General features: G+C 55.8%; 1 protein-coding gene across 1 annotated transcript in view; it reads right to left on the bottom strand.

The window, feature by feature from the left end:
- The window catches only part of Fam78b (family with sequence similarity 78 member B), a 62,505-nt gene extending 45,185 nt beyond the window's left edge, over window positions 1-17,320 (bottom strand). Inside the window, exons 1-3 of the mRNA XM_015491897.2 lie at window positions 17,194-17,320; window positions 14,137-14,219; window positions 13,140-13,402 (exon numbers count right to left, since the gene is read on the bottom strand). Of these exons, the coding sequence (XP_015347383.2) occupies window positions 13,140-13,402; window positions 14,137-14,219; window positions 17,194-17,320 (473 nt within the window). The remainder of the gene's footprint in view (window positions 1-13,139; window positions 13,403-14,136; window positions 14,220-17,193) is intronic.
- Between the last annotated feature and the right edge of the window lie 1,224 nt (window positions 17,321-18,544).

Here is an 18,544-nt window from a genome sequence, read left to right as displayed (position 1 = left end):
ACTGGGACTCAGGTCCCTCCTCCACTGAGACTGTCATGAGGCTGGGAAATGCGACTCCTGTACACTGTCATTCTGTCACAGAGGAGGTTTCTCAGAAAAAATGCAGCATAAACTTAAATTTGCTGAATTAAATGTTATTCAAAAGCAAGACATTTAAAAATAAACTCCATCCTTTGAGTACCTCGGCTTTTCGGATGACGCTCGGCGATTCCCTCCACCCTGGCTACGCTGTTGGACAGGGCTCCAAGGTCTTTCCAGCCTCTGAAGCCCCCTCACTTTCTCTTTTCTGTCTGGCGGCCACTTCCCAGTGCGTGAACTGCCGAGTCCGCCAGCTTTCCAGCCTGGCCTTCCTACCTGATCCATGCGGGGGAGGGGGTCAGAGGCCACACACCTGGAAGCACCCTGCAGTTCTGACTCCAGCCAGGCCTCCCAGCAGGTTCTAGGTCTATCTGACCCAGCCACCTTGTGAGCTCCGTGCCCCGCACAGGGAACCCCACGTCAGTGCCAGGTGAGAGCGGCATGTGTGCCACTGGGGGTCCTGGTGGCACCTTCCCAGGGGCATATGCTCTACCTGTGTCCCCACCCTCTGCTGGTCTGTCTCGGAGCCATCTGGAGGAGAAGGGAATGGATAGGCTACTGACCACCAGAAGCCAGAACCCGAGGCCAGTGTACCAGGAGCCTGGGGCCAAGGCCAGGGACGTGACTCCTGCTGCTGCAGGGAGACACTGAGGACACTGTGCTGCGGGGACCCAAGGGGTCTGCTCCCTCCTCTCTGGAAAACCTCTGGCTCACCAGGCAGGTTAGCAATGTGCCCAGGAGGCTGACAGAGGCCAGTCATTCAGCAGCGTCCCTTGAAACCCTGGGGGGGCAGGTGTGCCCAGGGCAGAGTGTGCTGCTTGCACGCCCGTGGGCTTGGCCTCATCCAGACCCTCCCGGTGCCCTGGCTCCCAAGAGCACAGTGCTAAGAAACATCAGCTTTTTACCCAAGAGCACTGCCTAGACGGACTGTCTCTGAAAGGCTCACCCAAACCAGAAGCAGAGGCCCCCGAAAGCTTCCTTCTGTCTAAACCGAAGAACAGAAGAATCTAATAAGCAAATCACAGCAAACTAAATACCTTGGACAAACCCTCACTGCACATTTCTTCTTGAATGCATGGTTGAGTCTGGCGGTCAAAAATGAAGAGGAAACTGCAAACTCAAGAGGTAAGTGGGCTCAGCCTCAAGACCTATCAGGCAAAGATGGAAAAGAGCCACAAGCGTCATGAACGCCCGGCCCAGACGGGCAGCTCCAGGGTCTCCTGGAGCCCCAGGAGAGAGCGGGGTGGAGAAGGTGTGCGGGACACCGTTGGGAGCTCCCCACCCCACAGACACAGATTCTGGAGAAGCACACAGAAGCAGACCGGAAGCGTGCGCCCAGTGGCATGGCTCAGACTGAGGTCCATCTTCACCAGTGAGCTGGAGGCCAGGAAGAGCAGCCCCGCACCAACCCAGTCAGCCGGCCTCCGAGAAAGGGCCACCAAGGAGGCTGGAGAGGGTGCTGCACAGGGGACCCAGCCCTGTGGGAGCAGCCGCCAGCTCTGCTGGGACTTGCCGTCGCACACCAGCCCACAGGGCAGGACTAGAGGTAAGGGCAGGCCAGCCTTGACGGGCCGGGGCTAGGCCTGCTGTGCTTCAGCCCTGTGCAGCCTGCTCACCTCTTAGGGTCTGCTCTCCTGGACCTTAGAGGCCTAGGCCGCTGAGGGCAGAAACCTCGTTCTTCAAGTTCTCTCCGACCTGCTCTGTGCTGCAGACTTACCGGGCATGAGCCAGCCCCCGAGGTTTGTCAAAGGCACCCCTCTCCTGCCCCCTCCTGGACTCCAAGTCACCAGCTCAGGGGAAGTCTTCCTCTCTCCTCTGGACAGAGTCCCCTGCTCACCAGGCGTCAGGAACCAGAGTTCAGTTGCCATTTTAAGTCACAAGTAATTTTCTTCAACGATCACCCAGGAGGGGGTTTTCTTTAGAACAGAGTGGCTCCTGGACTCCCAGGAGGGTGGGCGATTCTGCCCGAGGGGAAGGGCCCTGCCACTCCTCCAGGTCCCTTGGCCCTCAGACTCAGAGGGCGTGGTGCACCCAGACAGGGGGCCGGAGAGCTGGGGTCAGGTGCCTGGCTAAGGCCAGCGGCTTGAAGGGTGATGGGCCCCAGGAAGGCAGAGGGTCAGAAACCGGACAAGGGGACGCTGGGATGGACACACATAGGAGACTGGGACCGAGGCAGGCAGGAGCCTGCGAAACACACCAGCCACTCAGGCAGCAGGCCCATCAGACTGGGGTCAGGAGGCCCGGAAGTCACAGGATTTGAATGGGCCGCGCCAGGAAGTTGGCACAGGAAGGGGGCCCAAGCTGGCCAGGAGACCAAGGAGGCCCTCCTCACAAGGAGGCCTCGAGGGCAGGGGCCAGGGGTTAGGTCCAGTGCAAGTTTCAAGGGAAGGGAAGGCGAGGCTGGGCTGAGTCTCAGACGGGTGGACACCGGACAGGGCCCTGGACTTCCAGGTCCTCCTCGGGAGAGGCGGCCCGGAGTGTACATTCGCAGCTCTGCAGTGGCCAGCCAGGAGAGGTGACAGGCCACTGGAGGAGCACGCTCGTCCCCGGCAGCCCCTCCTCTACACCTGCCCCAGGCCAACTAGGGCAGGGAACCCGTGCACTGCCCGGCAGCTCTCCAAGGTCTCCTTCAGGGTGAGCAGGGGCAGCTGGCCCAGGTCCGAGGCGAGACACTTGGTTAACAGCAAGGGACGGGCGGGAAGGAGGAGGGCGGGAGAGCCAGCAGGAAGGCTGGAAGAGGGGACTGCACACCCAACTGGAGCCAGGGCGGAGCCAGGGCAGAGCCAGGGTCCCAGGCGGGGACACCCTCTCAGACTTGTCCCATCTGTTCTGCTCCCGGGGGCTCCCAGCTGAGCCCTGCTGGCAGGGGAGGGCCCCTGGCCCCTCATAATCTGTCATCTTTGACACCACTTGGTCCTTTCCCCTGGGGCTGCCTGTCTGTGGGCAGGGAGCCAGGGGCCCAGGCCTGCCTTTGCACCTCTACCCGAGTGGGGGACGTGGCTCTGGGCTGCCGGGCATCCCGGTGGAACCTCGTTTCTCCTTTTGCCCTCCTCCAGTGGCTGTCAAGCCCCCCACCTCCTGCCGTCTGTGTTGGGGTCTCAGAGAGACCCTCCCCCTTCTAGCTTGCTAATAGCTGCATATGGACGCTGGGAAAAGCCTGGTCTCTGTTCCTGGCAACTGCGTGGACGTCCCTTGAGCTGATCCGAGTCCCTTTGTGTGCTGCCAAGGGACGGGCTCGTCCTGCACACAGGACGCCTTACCCCAGCTCTCCGGCCCCCTGTCTGGATGCACCACGCCCTCTGAGGTCTGAGGTCTAAGGGACCCGCAGGAGTGGCAGGGCCCTTCCCCTAGGGGCAGAATCGCCCACCCTCCTGGGAGTCCGGGAGCCACTCTGTTCCACCCTTGGGTCGGTGGCCATCTCTGCCTGGAGGCTACCCTCGGCAAGTGAGGGAGGGTGGCGGTGGCCCTGTGGTACGGTACTTGCCTGGCCTGTGTGAGGTCCTGGGTTCCATCCCAGGGCCATAAAAACAAGGGCGGGAAGGAGGCGGGGAGGGAGGGAAGGAGGGAGGGGGAGAAGTAAGTTCCATCAAGTCAGTGGGGACAGGGTGAAAAGGCAGAGGGGGTGGGCACTGACCACAGCTTTGCAGACAGGGTGAGGGTGTGGGGCCAAAGGTGACCAGCACCAGCATGGCATCGGGTAGGGGGGGGGGGTCTGTGCCCTGACTGCCCCACTTCCATTCTTATGCTGTCCCTCTGGGCCTAGGCCTGTCCCCATCTGTGAAGTGGGCAGCTGGACCAGATGGTTTCCGGCACCGCCACCTAACACCCCAGGAGACGCAGAGGCCTCTGCTGACCCAGCACTGCAATTCCTAGGGTGTTCTACTCTGAGCCGTGACGGGAGCTGGCCTCAGTCACAGCCTGTGGCAGCTGGAAGGGCAGAGCACTGACTCGGGTGCTGAGATGTCCCCGGGTCTGATCCCACGACCCGAGTCTATTAGTGTCAGCTCCCGACGGGCCTGGTGAGCGGGGTGGTGAGGAGGCAAGCCACCTCCAACGGACTCAGCCTTGGCTTCCCAGTCTCCTCAGCAGAGGAAGCAAGCTCCGGCAGCTCCAGGGCACCCGAGCCAGCCAGCACTGCACCTCGCTGCCCGACCTCCGAGCGCACGGCACACGCCAGCCACTGAATGCCTTTGATCTGGTTTCTAAATGGGGCTCTGCCACTAACTGGCTGGTGATGCTGGGCCGGTGACCAGCCCCCTTCAGTCCTCGGACACAGGAACAGTGCCTACGTCGTAGATGGTACACAGGGAGCACCTGACAAGAGGTACGTGCTCACGCATGGTCCTTCCCGATGCTGCAGAGACTGCTGACTGGCCCCTCGGCCAGGCCTCTGACAGCCCGAGTGCCTTGCCGGACCCAGGCCCACCAGGCCTTGGAGCCTGCTGGGAAAGGCCAGGCCCCAGGAGCAAGGGCCAGCAGACCTGACAGACAGGACTGACACAGTACGCCTGCTGACGGACCACGATGGCACGTGGCCATCTTGGTTTTAATCTGACAGCCTGAAAATTTCTCTTTGCATCTGTGAAACACATTTAGATGCACCTGTCCTCTCTCTGGTCTTCAGAGGCCACGGTGCACAGCTCTGAGGATGCTTCCTTCTGCCCCAACTGCCCCCTGGGGCTGTGTTCATGCACTTGGCAGGGCACTGGGGCAGGAGTCGGAGGCTGGGCAACCAGCAGGATGACCCTGAGTACGTGGCCTGTGGGCCTCAGCCTGCTTAGCTAAGAAGGGGAACAACTCTTACCCTAAGCATGTCTCATGTATTGAGGTTAGTTACATGAGGTCCTCTTACAGGGAGAGGAAATTGAGAAAGGGACTTGGAAAGAATAACCTATATTAAAAATAGTTTTGGATACAAATGATTTCAGATGTTGGTCTCATCCATCTCCCGAGCTGGAAGCTCCGCAGCTTTCCTGAGCGTGACAGTATGGTGCCCGTGCCCCAGTATGGCCCCGTCGGAGGCACAGCCCTGGGCACAGCGTAGCGCCTTACCAGAGCCTGACCAAGACTGTCCCTAAGGGAGGACTCCGATGGGGCAGGCCCTCCCCTGAGGGTGTGCCTAAGCTGTAGGCACCGTGCCCGAGGGTTAGGAGCAGCCCAGTCCTGGGTGCAGCCCTTGGCAGAGCAGAGAGGGCGGCTTTGGGTGGGATATGGTCTCTCTTACCCTCCTCAGTATGAGTGGGCCACAGCCCTGGCTCCAGAGGCACGAGCAAGCCTCTCTCCTCCTCTAGCTCCAGGTGGGGACGCAGGGGTCGGGGCTGGCATATCAGGGACCCTCCCCAGTGTTTGAATGCCTCTCTGCCCAGGGAAGCCAGGGCCAGAGCCACAACCTCCCAGAGTTACCCTCCAACAACCAACAAGCTCTGTGATAAGAAACACCCTGAACACACACGCACCTCACTCGACTCCCAACCCTGTATGGGACGCAGGACAGATCTTATTGTCCTGCAAAGAGGACACAGACTTGAAAGGGCTGGCGCTGAGCCCAGGGCTTCTGCCTCCAGCCCCTGTGCTGGGGAGCTGAGTGCGGTCTTCACCTGGCACTGTGGGGCTGTTCCCACTGGAGCTGAAGCCCAACTAACCGGAGCAGAGTCCACCCAGCCAAGGTGGTGGCTGAGGGTCCTTGATCAAAGGAGTAGTATGAGGGTTCTGGGGCACTATACAGGGCCAAGGAGCTGGAGAGAGAGCCTGGTTCCTCCCACCACCAGCAGGGAGCGCTCTTCCTCCTGTTCCTCCTCCTCATCTGCTCAGAGTCTGAGATGCACAGAACTCCAAATCCAGTCCCAGAGCGCTCTGGACTCTACCAGAGCCCATGACTGCCCTTCAGGGCTAGTGTGTGGCCACAGGAAGGTCCCAGAGGTGTAGACATGGGACTGAAACCCAGAGCCAGACCAGGCAGCCTGGAGCACCTGAGCAGAGACCCCAGGCAAGTTCCCTGCTGTTTCTGCTCCAGCCCTCCCACAAAGACGCAGCTCTGACTGCTGACCTGCCACTCTCGGGAGGAAGAGGTGCACATCCATGATCTCAGCTCCACTCCAAAGGAGCAAGGAGATAGACAAATCAGAGAAAAACAGTGAGGCCAAGTGCGTTATTTTTATTTTGCAGAGCAAGGTCAGGGAGCCTCCTTCTGCCCAAGCCCATTAGAAACAGAGTATCCAGGGGACGGGGCTTGCCTCCTGCCTGGCCTGCTTGCTCAGGTCAGGCACTGACCTTCCCTGGACCTCACGAGTACGTCCCTCACGTGTGGAGGGAGCCCAGCAGAGGAGGCCCGCAGGCCTTTCGGCCCGGCCACCTGTTCTCCTCCCCTCTGCTTTCTCCCAGAGTCCCAGGCATTCCTTGGTGAGGACGACTCTCCAAGAGGGGCACGGGCACACGCCTCTACTGGTGTCCGTGACAACCCCAGGGCCACCCTGAAACACCCCCTTGGTTTGGACTAGTGAGAACAAGAGGCAGTTTGCCCCTAGCTGCCTCCGAGGGATGATGCCCACTGCGGGCACCCTGCTGCTGGTGTGCAGGCTCCCGACCCCACCCCGGGCCCTCGGCACGGCCTGTGCTCTGTCTCCGTGGTGTCCACAGGAGCTCTGTGCTTGCTCGTTCACTGTTCCTTCTCTTCCTGAAGAGTCCACATTACCGGCTTCTAAACTGCAGCCCCTGGTTGGCTGGTGCCAGTGCCACAGCAGTCATGGCCCTGCTGACAACCTGACTGTCCTCGGAGGACCTCAGAGCAGGGAAGGAGGCTACTGAGGAGGGAGCTGTGACCACCACGTGGGCCTCTGGGCAGCCAAGGCCCTCCCTCAGGAGCAGTGAACTACGGAGCTGGGGCCTGTCTACAGCAGCTGTTCAAACTGAAAATCCCAAATTGGAAATGCTCCAAAATCTGGTGCTGTCTGAGCTCCAACCTGTCACAAGTGGACACTGCCCGATCTTACGTGAGGGGTCCAGGCAAAATGCAGGCTCACTAAAAAGACTCTACAACCACGCCAGCCACGAATGTGAGACATCGTGAGTTTCACCAGCAGACGTGGGTCCCTTCCCCAAGATACCTCGCTATATTCCAAAACCCAAAAATGTCCCAAGACTGAAACACTTCTGCTCCCAAGGATTTTGGATAATGGACATGCAACGCGACACGAGGCTTTCTAGTGCTGACAGGAATGAAGGGACCTGTCCCTGTCACAGGCCAACCTGGCCCCAGTGCAGACAGGCAGGACACAGGGTCAGAAGCCATGGTGTATAATCCCAGCTCAGCTGCAGAACAGGTATTGGCCTCAGGCAGGCTGTCTGACCTCTCTGAGCCTCTGTAAGAAGGGATGATAATGGTACCTGTCTCCCAGGACGGCTGGGTCAGACGAGATCAAAATACACAAAGGGGAGAATGGGACCTTGCGCCCTACACGGAGCCTGCATTTCCCTGATCAACTGCCAGCCTTCGTCCTTCACCGGGATGCTGATGCCCTGCAGATCTGGCTCCAAGACAGCATCTGCCCCACTGTCCTGCAGGCACCAATGCCCTCTATCCCTCGAGGCTCATCTCCTGTTCTGATGCCCCCTGCTCACCCCAGCCTGGGCAGCTGCAGACTGGCCCCTCAGCCCCACGAGCTGAGGTGCTTCTTCCTTCCCCCTTTCCCTGACCATCTGTCTCCTCGCGCCCCTGCAGTCCCTCCACCTCTGGAGTGGGCTTTACCTCCAGCAAGCTTAATGCTGCGCTGATAAGACCAGTTAATCCTCTGCTTTCCTCTTTCGCAGAGATGGAGATTAGAGGCAAAGGGTTAGGCCATCCCCCCTTCAAGGGCACTCAGGACGTGCACTGGGGAGCGGGATCCTGCCTTCCCCCCGATGCTCTAGACAGGGCCCCAGGGTCCCTGGTGAGCAGCAGCACTGGTCCTTCCAGACGGAGAGCCTCCTGGTGGAATGTAACAGGAAGGGGGCATGGGCGTTGGTCAAGTGGCCAGAGCTCCCCAGGCTCCCTGGGTCGATGGGCTGATCTCGTCCTCAGGAGCGGAGTGCCCAAAGGAGGCATCTCTACCACAGCAAGGCCCCTCATTCTGCCCATGCAAGAAGAAGGTGGGTGCTGGCCCAGCTGGGAGGTGACCAGGGAAAGCCTTGAAGCTGGGCCCTTAAGCCGGTGCACAAGTCCCAGGGCTCATGGAATCAGGATGCAGGAGGCACGGGGCTAACAAGGTTTCTACGTTTCCTTGACCAGACACCACAGGCTGTGTGTTAGCAGGCAGGTGACAGGAGGGTGAGGCTTCTGTGTTTGCTGAACAGCTCTCCTGGAGTACAGCACACTGCAGGGAGACAGCGAGTGGCAGGCGCACGGCCCGTGCTGCGGCGCAGGCCAACCAGGGTTGATGCAGAGGACCCAGACACAACAGCATGCTGCACGGAGCTGACCGTGTTGGTCCTGAGCAACTGTGGGGGTCAACAGTTCAAGACTACAGCTCACAGGAAGAGCCAAGGTCCAAGAGACAGGACTTGTGGGAGAGGACACCAACACCTCGGTCATAATAATGGCTCATTTATTTACTTGTATCACATGTTTATTGAATATCTGCTTCGGTGACCCCAGTCCAAAGAAAAAAGTGGATACAATATTTGATTTCATTGGTGCTTATATTGTAGTGGCAAGTCAGAAGTTGAATACACCATTATGTTCTCACTAACTGTAACAAGTAAAGGAACAGTGTGTTATGAAAGGCAAGAACAGAGGACCCTGCTGAAACTGCAACCAGGAACCGCCTTCGGAGGGGTGGCTGGGGCAAGAACCGGCTAGAACAGGGTAGCAGGAAGAGCACTTCAGGCAGAGAGCGGCCCGTGGGAAAGTTCTGAGCAGACAAAGTGGGTGGCTTTGAAAAGCTGGAGAAGGCTGACATAGATGGGGAACCTCGGTGGGGAAGAGACTTCTGAATTCTACCTTCATTGTGATAGAAAGTCACTAGAAAGTTTAGACAGGCTTTAACGTAAGATCACCTGCTCTGTGGGAAACAGACCGGAGAGGGGCAAGAATGGGGGGGCAAGTTCAGTTAGGAAGCTCCTGCAGGCGTAGGTGGGGAGGGAGATGCGGCCTGTGACGGTGATGGGGCAGGTGGTGGACTGATCCTGGCTGTGCCCCCCAGATAGGATCAGTAGGGTTGGCTGATGGACTGGATATGTGGGGAAACACTTGGGGTGACGCAGATTTGAGCCTGAGAAACTCAGGGAGTAGGGGTGACATTTACTGGGAGAGGAGGGATGCCAGACGTGTGACTTCGTGTGGGAGCTACAGTGGAGAGTTCAGGTGGGGACACCTGGAGCCAGAGATGTCTCTCCGACAGCCACAGACACGCGTACCTGGACAGGGTGTGTATCACGAGCACGTCCTACCACTGGGGTGGGTGGGACCGCCCAGGCAGAGTCCAGGTGTGATAAACCGCGGTAAGACCCAGAGAACCGTGGGAAAATGGAGTGGAGGCTAAAGATGGGTGATTGGAGACAGAGGAAGCTGCTGACCACCTGGGATGGTGGTGAAAAGGCAAGCACCTCCCAAAGCGGCTCTGGCTTTGGGACCGTGGAATCACAAACAGCAGAACAGTTTCAGGCTGGAGAGGACCGGCCTGGAAGGCAGGGGACAGGCAGCAGTAGAGGAGTCAGACCCTCACCCACTGGCTCTGAAGGAGGAGCAGAGACACAGATAAGAGCTGGCTCCCGAAGGCGGAGTGAGCAATGACGTCCTCAAGTCTTGCCCAGGCCAAAGGTCTTCAAACTGCAGCCTGTGGAGAGTCCCTTCCTGCCCTAGAAGACCACGTGGAAGGTCCTCGGCTCCTGTCGGCACTCCCTGAACCTCTGCTTCATCCCCTGACAGAGAGCCCCACTCCTTGTTCACACCTCACTCAGGAAACCCCTGGGTACGGTCGGTCGTGGAAGTGCTCATGACAGTGTTCGGCAGTGTTCTTCCACACACGGGACTGGCAGCTAGCAGACCACAGCAACCTTCGTGCAGCATGAGCTTCTGTTAATATGAGTCTCTGTTGGAAAGCTCCTGGTACCTGAGGGGCTCGGAGAAGGCAGACAGCCTCCCAACACCCTCTGTCTGGTCAACATCTGCCCGCAACCTTCTCTTCCAGGCCCTCCCTGCAGACCCTACCTACCTGGCACACTCCACCTGCCTGCCTCCCCCCAGCTTCCTCCTACCCCAGTGGGGAGCACCAGCCTCTCGTCATGGGGCGGGGGAGTGAGGTTATGGTGCCTGTGTCTCAGAAGCACCTGGTAAGTGTGTGTCCACTGATGGCACCTGTCCTGCCTGAGGGTGCCAACTTGTGTCGGTCTGCTTAAGGACACACTGATGGACTCCAGCAGGCCCAGGTAGGAGGAGAGCAGGTGCCTGGGGCATCTACCAGCCCGCCTTCTGTACAGTCATTCAAGAAAGTGCCAAGTCACTTGAGTTCAGGTTCCAATTGAGCCACGGCCACCGACTATTCCAAAGGCTCTTTAAAAAGCCTCCCTCTTCTTGGAAATTTAGACCATAAGAGCTCCTGTCTTCCATCAACCTTGTAAACAGAGGTCTTGCCATTTTAAGCTGTGGGTATCCTCTGGCAAAATCCTTTTTAAAATATTAAAAAGGCAGGTTTCTCACCCAAACCTTTCACCACGTCATGCTTCAGGGTCAGAACACTACAAGGAGTGAAAATGTGGCCTGCAGTGTCCCCCCCCACCCAAGGCACTGGCTACAGTGAACATAATAACTAACACACCACCACAACTCTCTTGCAATATGAGTTTCTATTAAAAAGTTTCCATTGGCAAAGTTTTCAGGGTATAAACGTTTTGTGGAAATTGGTTCAATAAAGTCTGGGCTCCTCAGTGGCCTTAAACACCCTCAATAACTGCAGCCATGAAGAGACAGGAGGGCTCCGGGCACAGATCTAAAACACAGTTTAGTATTCTTGGGGCCTATTTTTGTTCCCCTGCACAAACAACATGAAAATCAGGAATCTTAAAATATCAAAAGTTGCAGTTAAAAATCCAAAAATCTCTTCCCAAACCCCAAATGCAAGAATTCAGTGATGAAAGGTCAGAGAACATTCTGTCTCTGATTTACACCCGTGAAAACTGGTTCCAATGTGAACTCACCCTCCTCAAGATTCATTGCCCATTTTCTGGAGAGTTATTTATTTATATATTTACTTTAACTTATAAGAGATGTGAGGCCACAGAGAGCCCCACTGTGCAGTCTTGGGAACAGTGTGGCTGCTTCTGCTCAGTCTCTCCTGGCCTCCCGCTCCAGGCTGGGGGTGGGGGTATGGTTACTATCCCCTGGCAAGATCACCTCACTGCCATCAGGGTGAGGCCCCGGGATGAGACAGGCCTTTGCCCTGTTCATGGCTTTCTCTGACTTGGCTGGAAAGAATGAATTCCATAAAAAACAAAAGCAGTTTTAAGACACATGTGTTAAGATGTAATTATTCTTTTGAGGGTGTGTCTTTTTAAATGGCATGATTCACCCAAAATAACATGTCCCCGATTTCTCACATCTAACTGTCTTCCAGAAAGACAGGAACACAGTGTGCAGAGGCATATTGGAAACTGGGATTCACATTTCTTCACCAGGAATGAGCTTTCTCCAGCACTGAGCTTTTATGCTTAAAGAGAAAAGTGCAAACTCTGGGAGGAATAAAGGAAACAAAACGATCTGTCAAAATTCCTTTTAGCGCCTCTGACTAGTGTTAACTTACATGCTCTCAGAGTGCAATGAAAAGCCTGCGAACTGCTGCTAAAAAGATGCCTTGACCTTTTAAAAGGAGAACTCCCCCACCCCATATCCATATTAAATAGGTAAACCCTGGAGCCCTAGAGTTTTAGGTTAAGAAATGAAATGAGGTTGAATTTCCAGAAAAAGGGATCCCCTACAGGCCACAGGCTAATTAGGGTGCTCTAGACCTACGTTGTACAGCAGGTAGAATACAGGCCCCGGACCCTTTAGCCACTGTAGTCACCAACTGCTCAGGGTACACACCTGCAAGGAGGCAGGCGGGAGTTATGAAAATTCAGTAATTAAAAACGTCCTGGCCGAGACAGCCTGAAGCCTGCAGTTCCAGGGCCGGCTGTCGGCCCCTGGCGGCCAAGGAACCAACGGCGGAGATCCTGGGTCTCCATCGCAGCCGCCAAACCCCGCGCGCACCCACCCGCGTGGTTGAAAGAAGTTGGAGAGCTTGCAGCTTGACAACCGGACTCAGCGGTGGGCATCGGGGAATTCCTTCCAGCACAGCAATCAGGAAAGTTTTGAAAAGTAAAGACCCCAGACAGAAGAGACTCATCCTTTCTTTATCATAAAAAACACCCAGCGCTGCGCCAGCCGGCTGCTTGCACAAGGCCGCCAGCCCTGTTGTGGACCCGCCCGGCACCTCCCAGCTCCCCACGCCCCAGAACTCATCGTAGGGCCAGAGAGGCGGCTGGCTTAGCTGGGCTTGCGCTTACAGAGGGTAATGCCTCGGGGATCCCCGGCCTAGGGCACAGGGCTCGAATTCAAGAGCTACCAACTCCCGCTCCGACGCCCTGGACCTTCTCCTCCAAGCCGGCTCGGGTTTCTCCAAAGGACGCGCGGCACAGCCCTCGCGCCCCCCGCGCTCCATTCCATTCCTCTCTACGTTTCTCCCCCAAACTCTTCCCGGGGAGCCCCGCAAACACCGACGACGCCCCGAAACTTCCAGGGCACTCTCCAGCTACCCCACACCTCTGCGCCTCGAACCATCCTTGTCGCTTTCTTTCCGCCCCGCACGGTTCTCCCTGCGTTTCTGAGGAGTCAGAAGCAAGCCACGAAAAAAATGCCTTCGCGAGAAGCCTCCTTACCCCCGCCCAGTCACCGAGACAAAAGCGCAGGGAGGAGGGAGGTGGGTGGGGAGGCGGGATGAAGGTTCAGAAAGAGGATGGGGACAGCGGTAAGAAGGAACTGGGGAGGGGGTCGCGGTGGAGGGCAGAGATGGGGGCCAGCACCCCGCTCCGGCGCCGCGCGGCGGGTCGCTTACATGCCCAGGTCGCTGTAGGTGTTGAAGAACTCCATCTGGTTGCAAGCCTGGATCCAGCCCACCACCCAGGTCTCGTGGCGGGGGATGGGGGGCATGACCACGCGGGCCGAGGCTTTGAAGTAGGGGGTCTTGTAGCNTCGGCCTCTCCAAACGGTCCCCAGCAGGACCGCGCGCTCACCCGGCCCGGGAGCCCCGGGAGCCCGTGCCCTGCGCGGAGCCGGGTGGGAACGCTCGCGGCCTCCTGGGGGTGGCCGCCTCGGCCTCTGCCGAGGACAGGGGAAACTCAGAGCGTTTGGGAACCAGGCAGGATCCAATAGTAACCTATTAATTATACGAATGTCCCCGCCCCCCACACGCAGACGCCCGTGCTGGGCATTGGACCTGGGGTCTGGTGCATGCCATGGCCGACCACTGACCTATGTCCCCAACCCTGACATTCTGGGTACCATTGGTAGCAGCCCATATACCCCACAGAAAGCCTGGCCTCTTAGGGTTCCGTTTTAGTCTTGCTTCTCCAGTGCTGCAGAGTGACTGGCACAGGTGACCACCCAACAGTTGTCTGTGAACATGAATGAAGGGTCTGGCTGCCGCTGACCTGTGGGAACTGCCACCACAGACCATGGATGTTGTGTGTCGTTGGGCTACTGCTATGTGCCTGTTACTGCTAACGTGCCATCAGGAAGAAAATTTAGCAGACACTTTTACTGGGCATCTTCTTACACTGAGGTTTCAAAGCCAATAGCTTCTTTTTATGTATTTCTTCCATGAGCATTGAACATTGCTGGACCTAATGCCCAAGTGTGAAATACACTAACAGGCTGCAGGAGGCTGCTAGACTTAGTCTTTAGGACAGATGTGACCAGTAATTTAAAAATTGGTTGTGATCTAAAACCACTCTTCATCCTTATTTTAACTTTTCTGTTACCTTGGTTCACTTTATAGTTAACAGAAAAGCAGTTTCCCTCTTTGATGGCTTGACTCTCAGTTTATTGTAGACCTCCATGTAAGTCCTTTTATCATCCACACTGGCTTGCTGCCTGGCAGGAGCCACGCACTGTGCTGGGTACCAGGAATTCAAAGCTGGACAAGAGCACACGGAAAGCTGAAGAAGACAGACTTGTTAACAACTTGTTACAGTCAACTGTGACACATGCTTAATAGGGACATCTGTCCAGTGCCACGGAAGACCAGACAAGAGAGTCTGAGATTTACATATGTCTCTCCTGAAGCAGTGACAGCTGAAATGGATCTGAAGAACTGATGGAGGCTTGCCAAGAAAACAAGGATGAAAGGGTAGGGTTGGATGAGAGGTTGGGAACGCAACACACATAGGTGTGAAAGGTGGCGTGTTCAGTGGAGTAAACAGCTCACAGTCCAGGTGCGTCTCCATGTGGTGTGTGGACCAACACAGCAGAACCATCGTCCAAGAACCAGCTGTTGATAGGACCAGAGATGGACCTTCTGCAAAAGCTGTTGAAAGCAAGAGTTGGCTTTTGAGAAGAATTAGTCTGTATCATTGTGGAGGATAGGAAAGCAGGGTCTCAGGCATGATTTGGCTCTGTGCTGGGTAGCACTGTGGGGCTGCAGGGGTCTGGATGCCTTGGAGAGTCATTTAGGAGGTAGATTTGATTTACCTGCTGATTAGATGCTGGAGGAAGGTATGAATCAACTCTGTTTCCCAGACTTGGTAATTAAGTATATGTGGGCAGAAGGAGACAAACAGACGCAAGTTGGGTTTGTGGACGAATCGTGTTAAGTTTGAGGTGCTTGGGGGTCATTTTGGTAAGGGGTCAAACTTTGAGTTTTAGTGGTTGTTAGGTCCTAGGAAATAGACCAAAAGAAAAGCATTCAGTTAAGAAATTAGGTCATATTTCCAATTAAGTTACTTGTCCATTGCATAATTGTGGATAAATATCTCCTTTGTCTTCTCTCGGCTTCTGCTAAGTCTCTTAAATGAAAAGAGAACAATAGCTTTCCCCAGATTATAGGGAAATCATGTAAGGGAGAATATACCTTATTTTTTGAACTTTAGACCTTATTATATCCAGTAGAGTGTCAATAAAATGAATTCATTATCCACAGACTTGCCCCCTTGACTTTCTTGAAGGGTTGGTTCATTCATGACCTTAGTGAGTCTTCAAAATCATAAGTGTCACCACGACATATGATTTCCAATATATAATGCAGTAATATGTAACTGGAAAATATAAGGAGTTCTCTCAGATTCTTCTTGGCTCTATAAATACGGGGCCAAGGTAATTTCTAAAGAGATTCAAATTTTCCCATTGAAATAAACTCCTTATTTCATTGTCTTATATCCTACCTCATTAATTCCGTCTTCCCCTGGCTGTAAGCCCACGACGACAACCTGACGAGAATTGCCGTGTAGAGCTGAACTGTGCTGGACACAATGCCAGTTTGGGGTAGGGTCCACACACGAGCTGTGTTGCTGGCAAGTGCTCTCTGGCCTCAAAGCAGCCCATCCAAATTTGTGTCTCAGCAAATTGCCTCATGGCAGGAACCTTTCAAGTCACTCACTGGAGACTGTCATCATTCTTGAACGTTCAGTTCTCAGATGCCACCGTAGCGCTGCATGTAGCCTAGAGAAAGTCCTCAGAAATGTGGGAGCTGCGTGAGCTTCCCACGCAGCTCTTCCCTCCCTGCTTTCTCCCCTTCCTTCCTTCCTACAGTCCTGGGGTTCACATCCAGGGCCTCCGGGTGCTAGGCAGGTGCTCCCCTCTGAGCTGCGACCTAGCCCTCTGGATTTTTCTGCCTCTGTGGGCACCTTTCTCACGCTGCTGCAGTCGCTCACACCTGTCTGCCCCGCTGGGCGGTTCCCTCTGTAGGGGTTCTGCTATTGTGTCCAGGTGCCCATCTAGAGCCTGGCCCCAAGAGCTGCTCAACAGGTATTCTGCTGACTAAGGTGTTCTCAGAAACCTGCTAAAGGTCCTTCCCCACACATCCTGTGGGCCTCCAGGCGGTCCCGATAGCTGCGGGCATTTGCTTCCTCTTGGTTCTTTCTGCATGGTGCCTCTTTGCCCTCCCACTCTTTTCTCTGCGTGCCTCCCTGAGGTCAGGTGGCGCCCTTTGTCTCTGAGCACTATGCCCTTTCTCAAGGATCATCTGTTCTAGGACGGGATGTTGATGGCAGTGGATCCTCATGAACAACTTCCTGGCGTTCCTTCTAGAGTGCGGCACAAATGCCCTTTGTCCATCACTGTGCATGCTCTTGGGCCGGGTAGAGCCCCTCAGTGCCAGGCAAGGCTCTCGAGCACTCTCCAGGGTGCTGGCCTGCTGCCACCTCCACAATGCACTCCCTCAGCTGCAGATGACCCTGCCCTCTGTCCTTTAGGAAGCAGAGTCGTCTCTGACTTTATTTTTCCTATTGATTGACTCATTACTCAGTTTTTCAAGAGTGCTTTTTAGAAACTCGGGTCATAGGGGCCCATTTTCTGGTTGACCTTGGCAAGGATTTTCAGAAATCACAGAACAGACCACCAAAAGTTGAGAAATGGCCCCTGATGCTGTTTCAAATAAAGATGGGTTTTGATCTAATTTAGACGGCCTCACGGCAGGTAAGAGGCTAAATGAGGCGTTCCAAGACTGCAAAGTGAAAGACGAATCCTGTTTGAGAGTTGTGCAGACCACCACCCTGGGGCAGAGCAGCCAGTTTCTCTCCAGGACAGTCTGAGAGCTCAGCATGGAGAGAGCAAGGCAAGAGTCTCCAACTGCTCTGCCAGAGCCATTTAGCCCCAGATGTGGGGGCTGCTTCAAGCAGCGCACATTTACAGTCTTGGATTATATTAGGCTGTGGAAACTACAGAAAAGGGTGCCAGTTCCTCAGCTGTCCCGTTGAAGTTCCCCTTCCTGTCTGGCACATTCAAAGTCCTATTCTCAGTCCCGGGTGGTAGCGGTTGATGCCCTTTCTTCCGTTATCCCTGGAGTCCTACATCTGGCTCTTCTCTTGGCTCCCAGGCTGCTTGCCTTCCCTGTTTCCCAGGGTGGCATCTCCTAGGTGTCCCCTGTCCAGCCTGAAATCCCTCGGGCAACTTACCTGTGGTATTGGTTCTGACTGATTTTTCGTAGCTGTTCTGCGAGTCCCACCAGCCCCGCAGCCCAGGCAGCTCGAGCGTGGCCTCCCCATCTGCTCGCTGGACGTTTCCATCCGGCTGTACTGCCATCCCGCCATCTCAGGGGCTGACGACCTCCTCCACCAGCCTACGTCTCCTCCCACACCCTTGTTTCTGGCTGAAGCCCCCGGGGTCATCCCAGTCTTAAAAGTCTGAGCCACACTGGCTCCTGCGTCTGCTTCGTGGCCACTCTCATCTGACGCATCACGTCAGGGATCTTGATGACGCTGCTTCTGGCTGGAGAAACCCTCGTGTTTCCCCTTTGCCCTCAATCTTGCCACCCATCCCTCAGGTTGGCATTCAGTGGGGCCCGGTGGGAGCCAGCCAACCCGCCTCTACCGTTCTTTCCCTCTGCTTCCCAGCCATGGAGGCCGCGGCCAGAGCAGAGGGCCCATTTCCCTGAGAGGCCCCTTCTCGGTTTTGGTGAAGCCCTGTCCTCTGATTGTGCGCTCCATGACAGTCACAAGTACCAGTGGTGTGCGGCTCATTCACTCCTTACCCAGCCTGTGAGGTAATGTCCTTACCCTCTTTTACAGATGTGGGTACAGTGGCAAAGAAAGCAAGAGATGCCCCAGGGTCTCAACTGGTGAATGGTCAGGCCAACTCCAGACTCTGACCACACACTAGTGACCCTCTGGGTCCCCTGAGAACCCCTGCTAGGACACACGGTGGACATGAGTAGCTGGTGGATGGACGAATGGAACAATATGGTTTTGTGGCAGGCTTATGATAAGCCCCAGGAGAAGGAGGAGCCGGGAAAATCCAAGAACCTAGAGTAACAGCCCCATGGAGGAGGATACCGTAAGGAAATCACACAAGAAGAGCTGAGTCTGGGGGAGCTGCAGCGACCTGGGTCTTAGGCAGCAGGTGTTCCAGTGACCATGGCCTGTGGGGACCGGCTGGGGGATGTTTTGTCTGATTGTCAGTCTAGAAGTCACGGCTTACTGTTCTCCGGTTTCTCCCTCCCTCCTTCCTTCCTGGGCCCTCTGAGCCTTTTCTCGGTGCCGCCTCATGAGTGCCCAGAGTGTCCAAAGCACGTAGGCAGCAGGTGCTGCCCTGCTCTCCACAGCTCGTGCCCTTTCAGGACACAGTTGTTTTGTGTGTCTCTCCTGTGCATATGTGACCATCGTCTCACATTTGTGTGTCACATTTATTGCAGTCTATGCACAGACCTGGCACTTTTTATATACTCCAGTGACGATGAGTGAGAGGTGGCCTGGTGAGACGTGAGGACCGGGTGCAAATGATGGCCACACAGCTCCCTGGGGTCTCGTG

The sequence above is a fragment of the Marmota marmota genome, unplaced genomic scaffold (genome assembly GCF_001458135.2).
Source record: "Marmota marmota marmota unplaced genomic scaffold, marMar, whole genome shotgun sequence".
NCBI classification, from domain to species: domain Eukaryota; kingdom Metazoa; phylum Chordata; class Mammalia; order Rodentia; family Sciuridae; genus Marmota; species Marmota marmota.
Note: the sequence above shows the minus strand (reverse complement) of the source record. Positions and strands in the feature narration are given on the sequence as shown.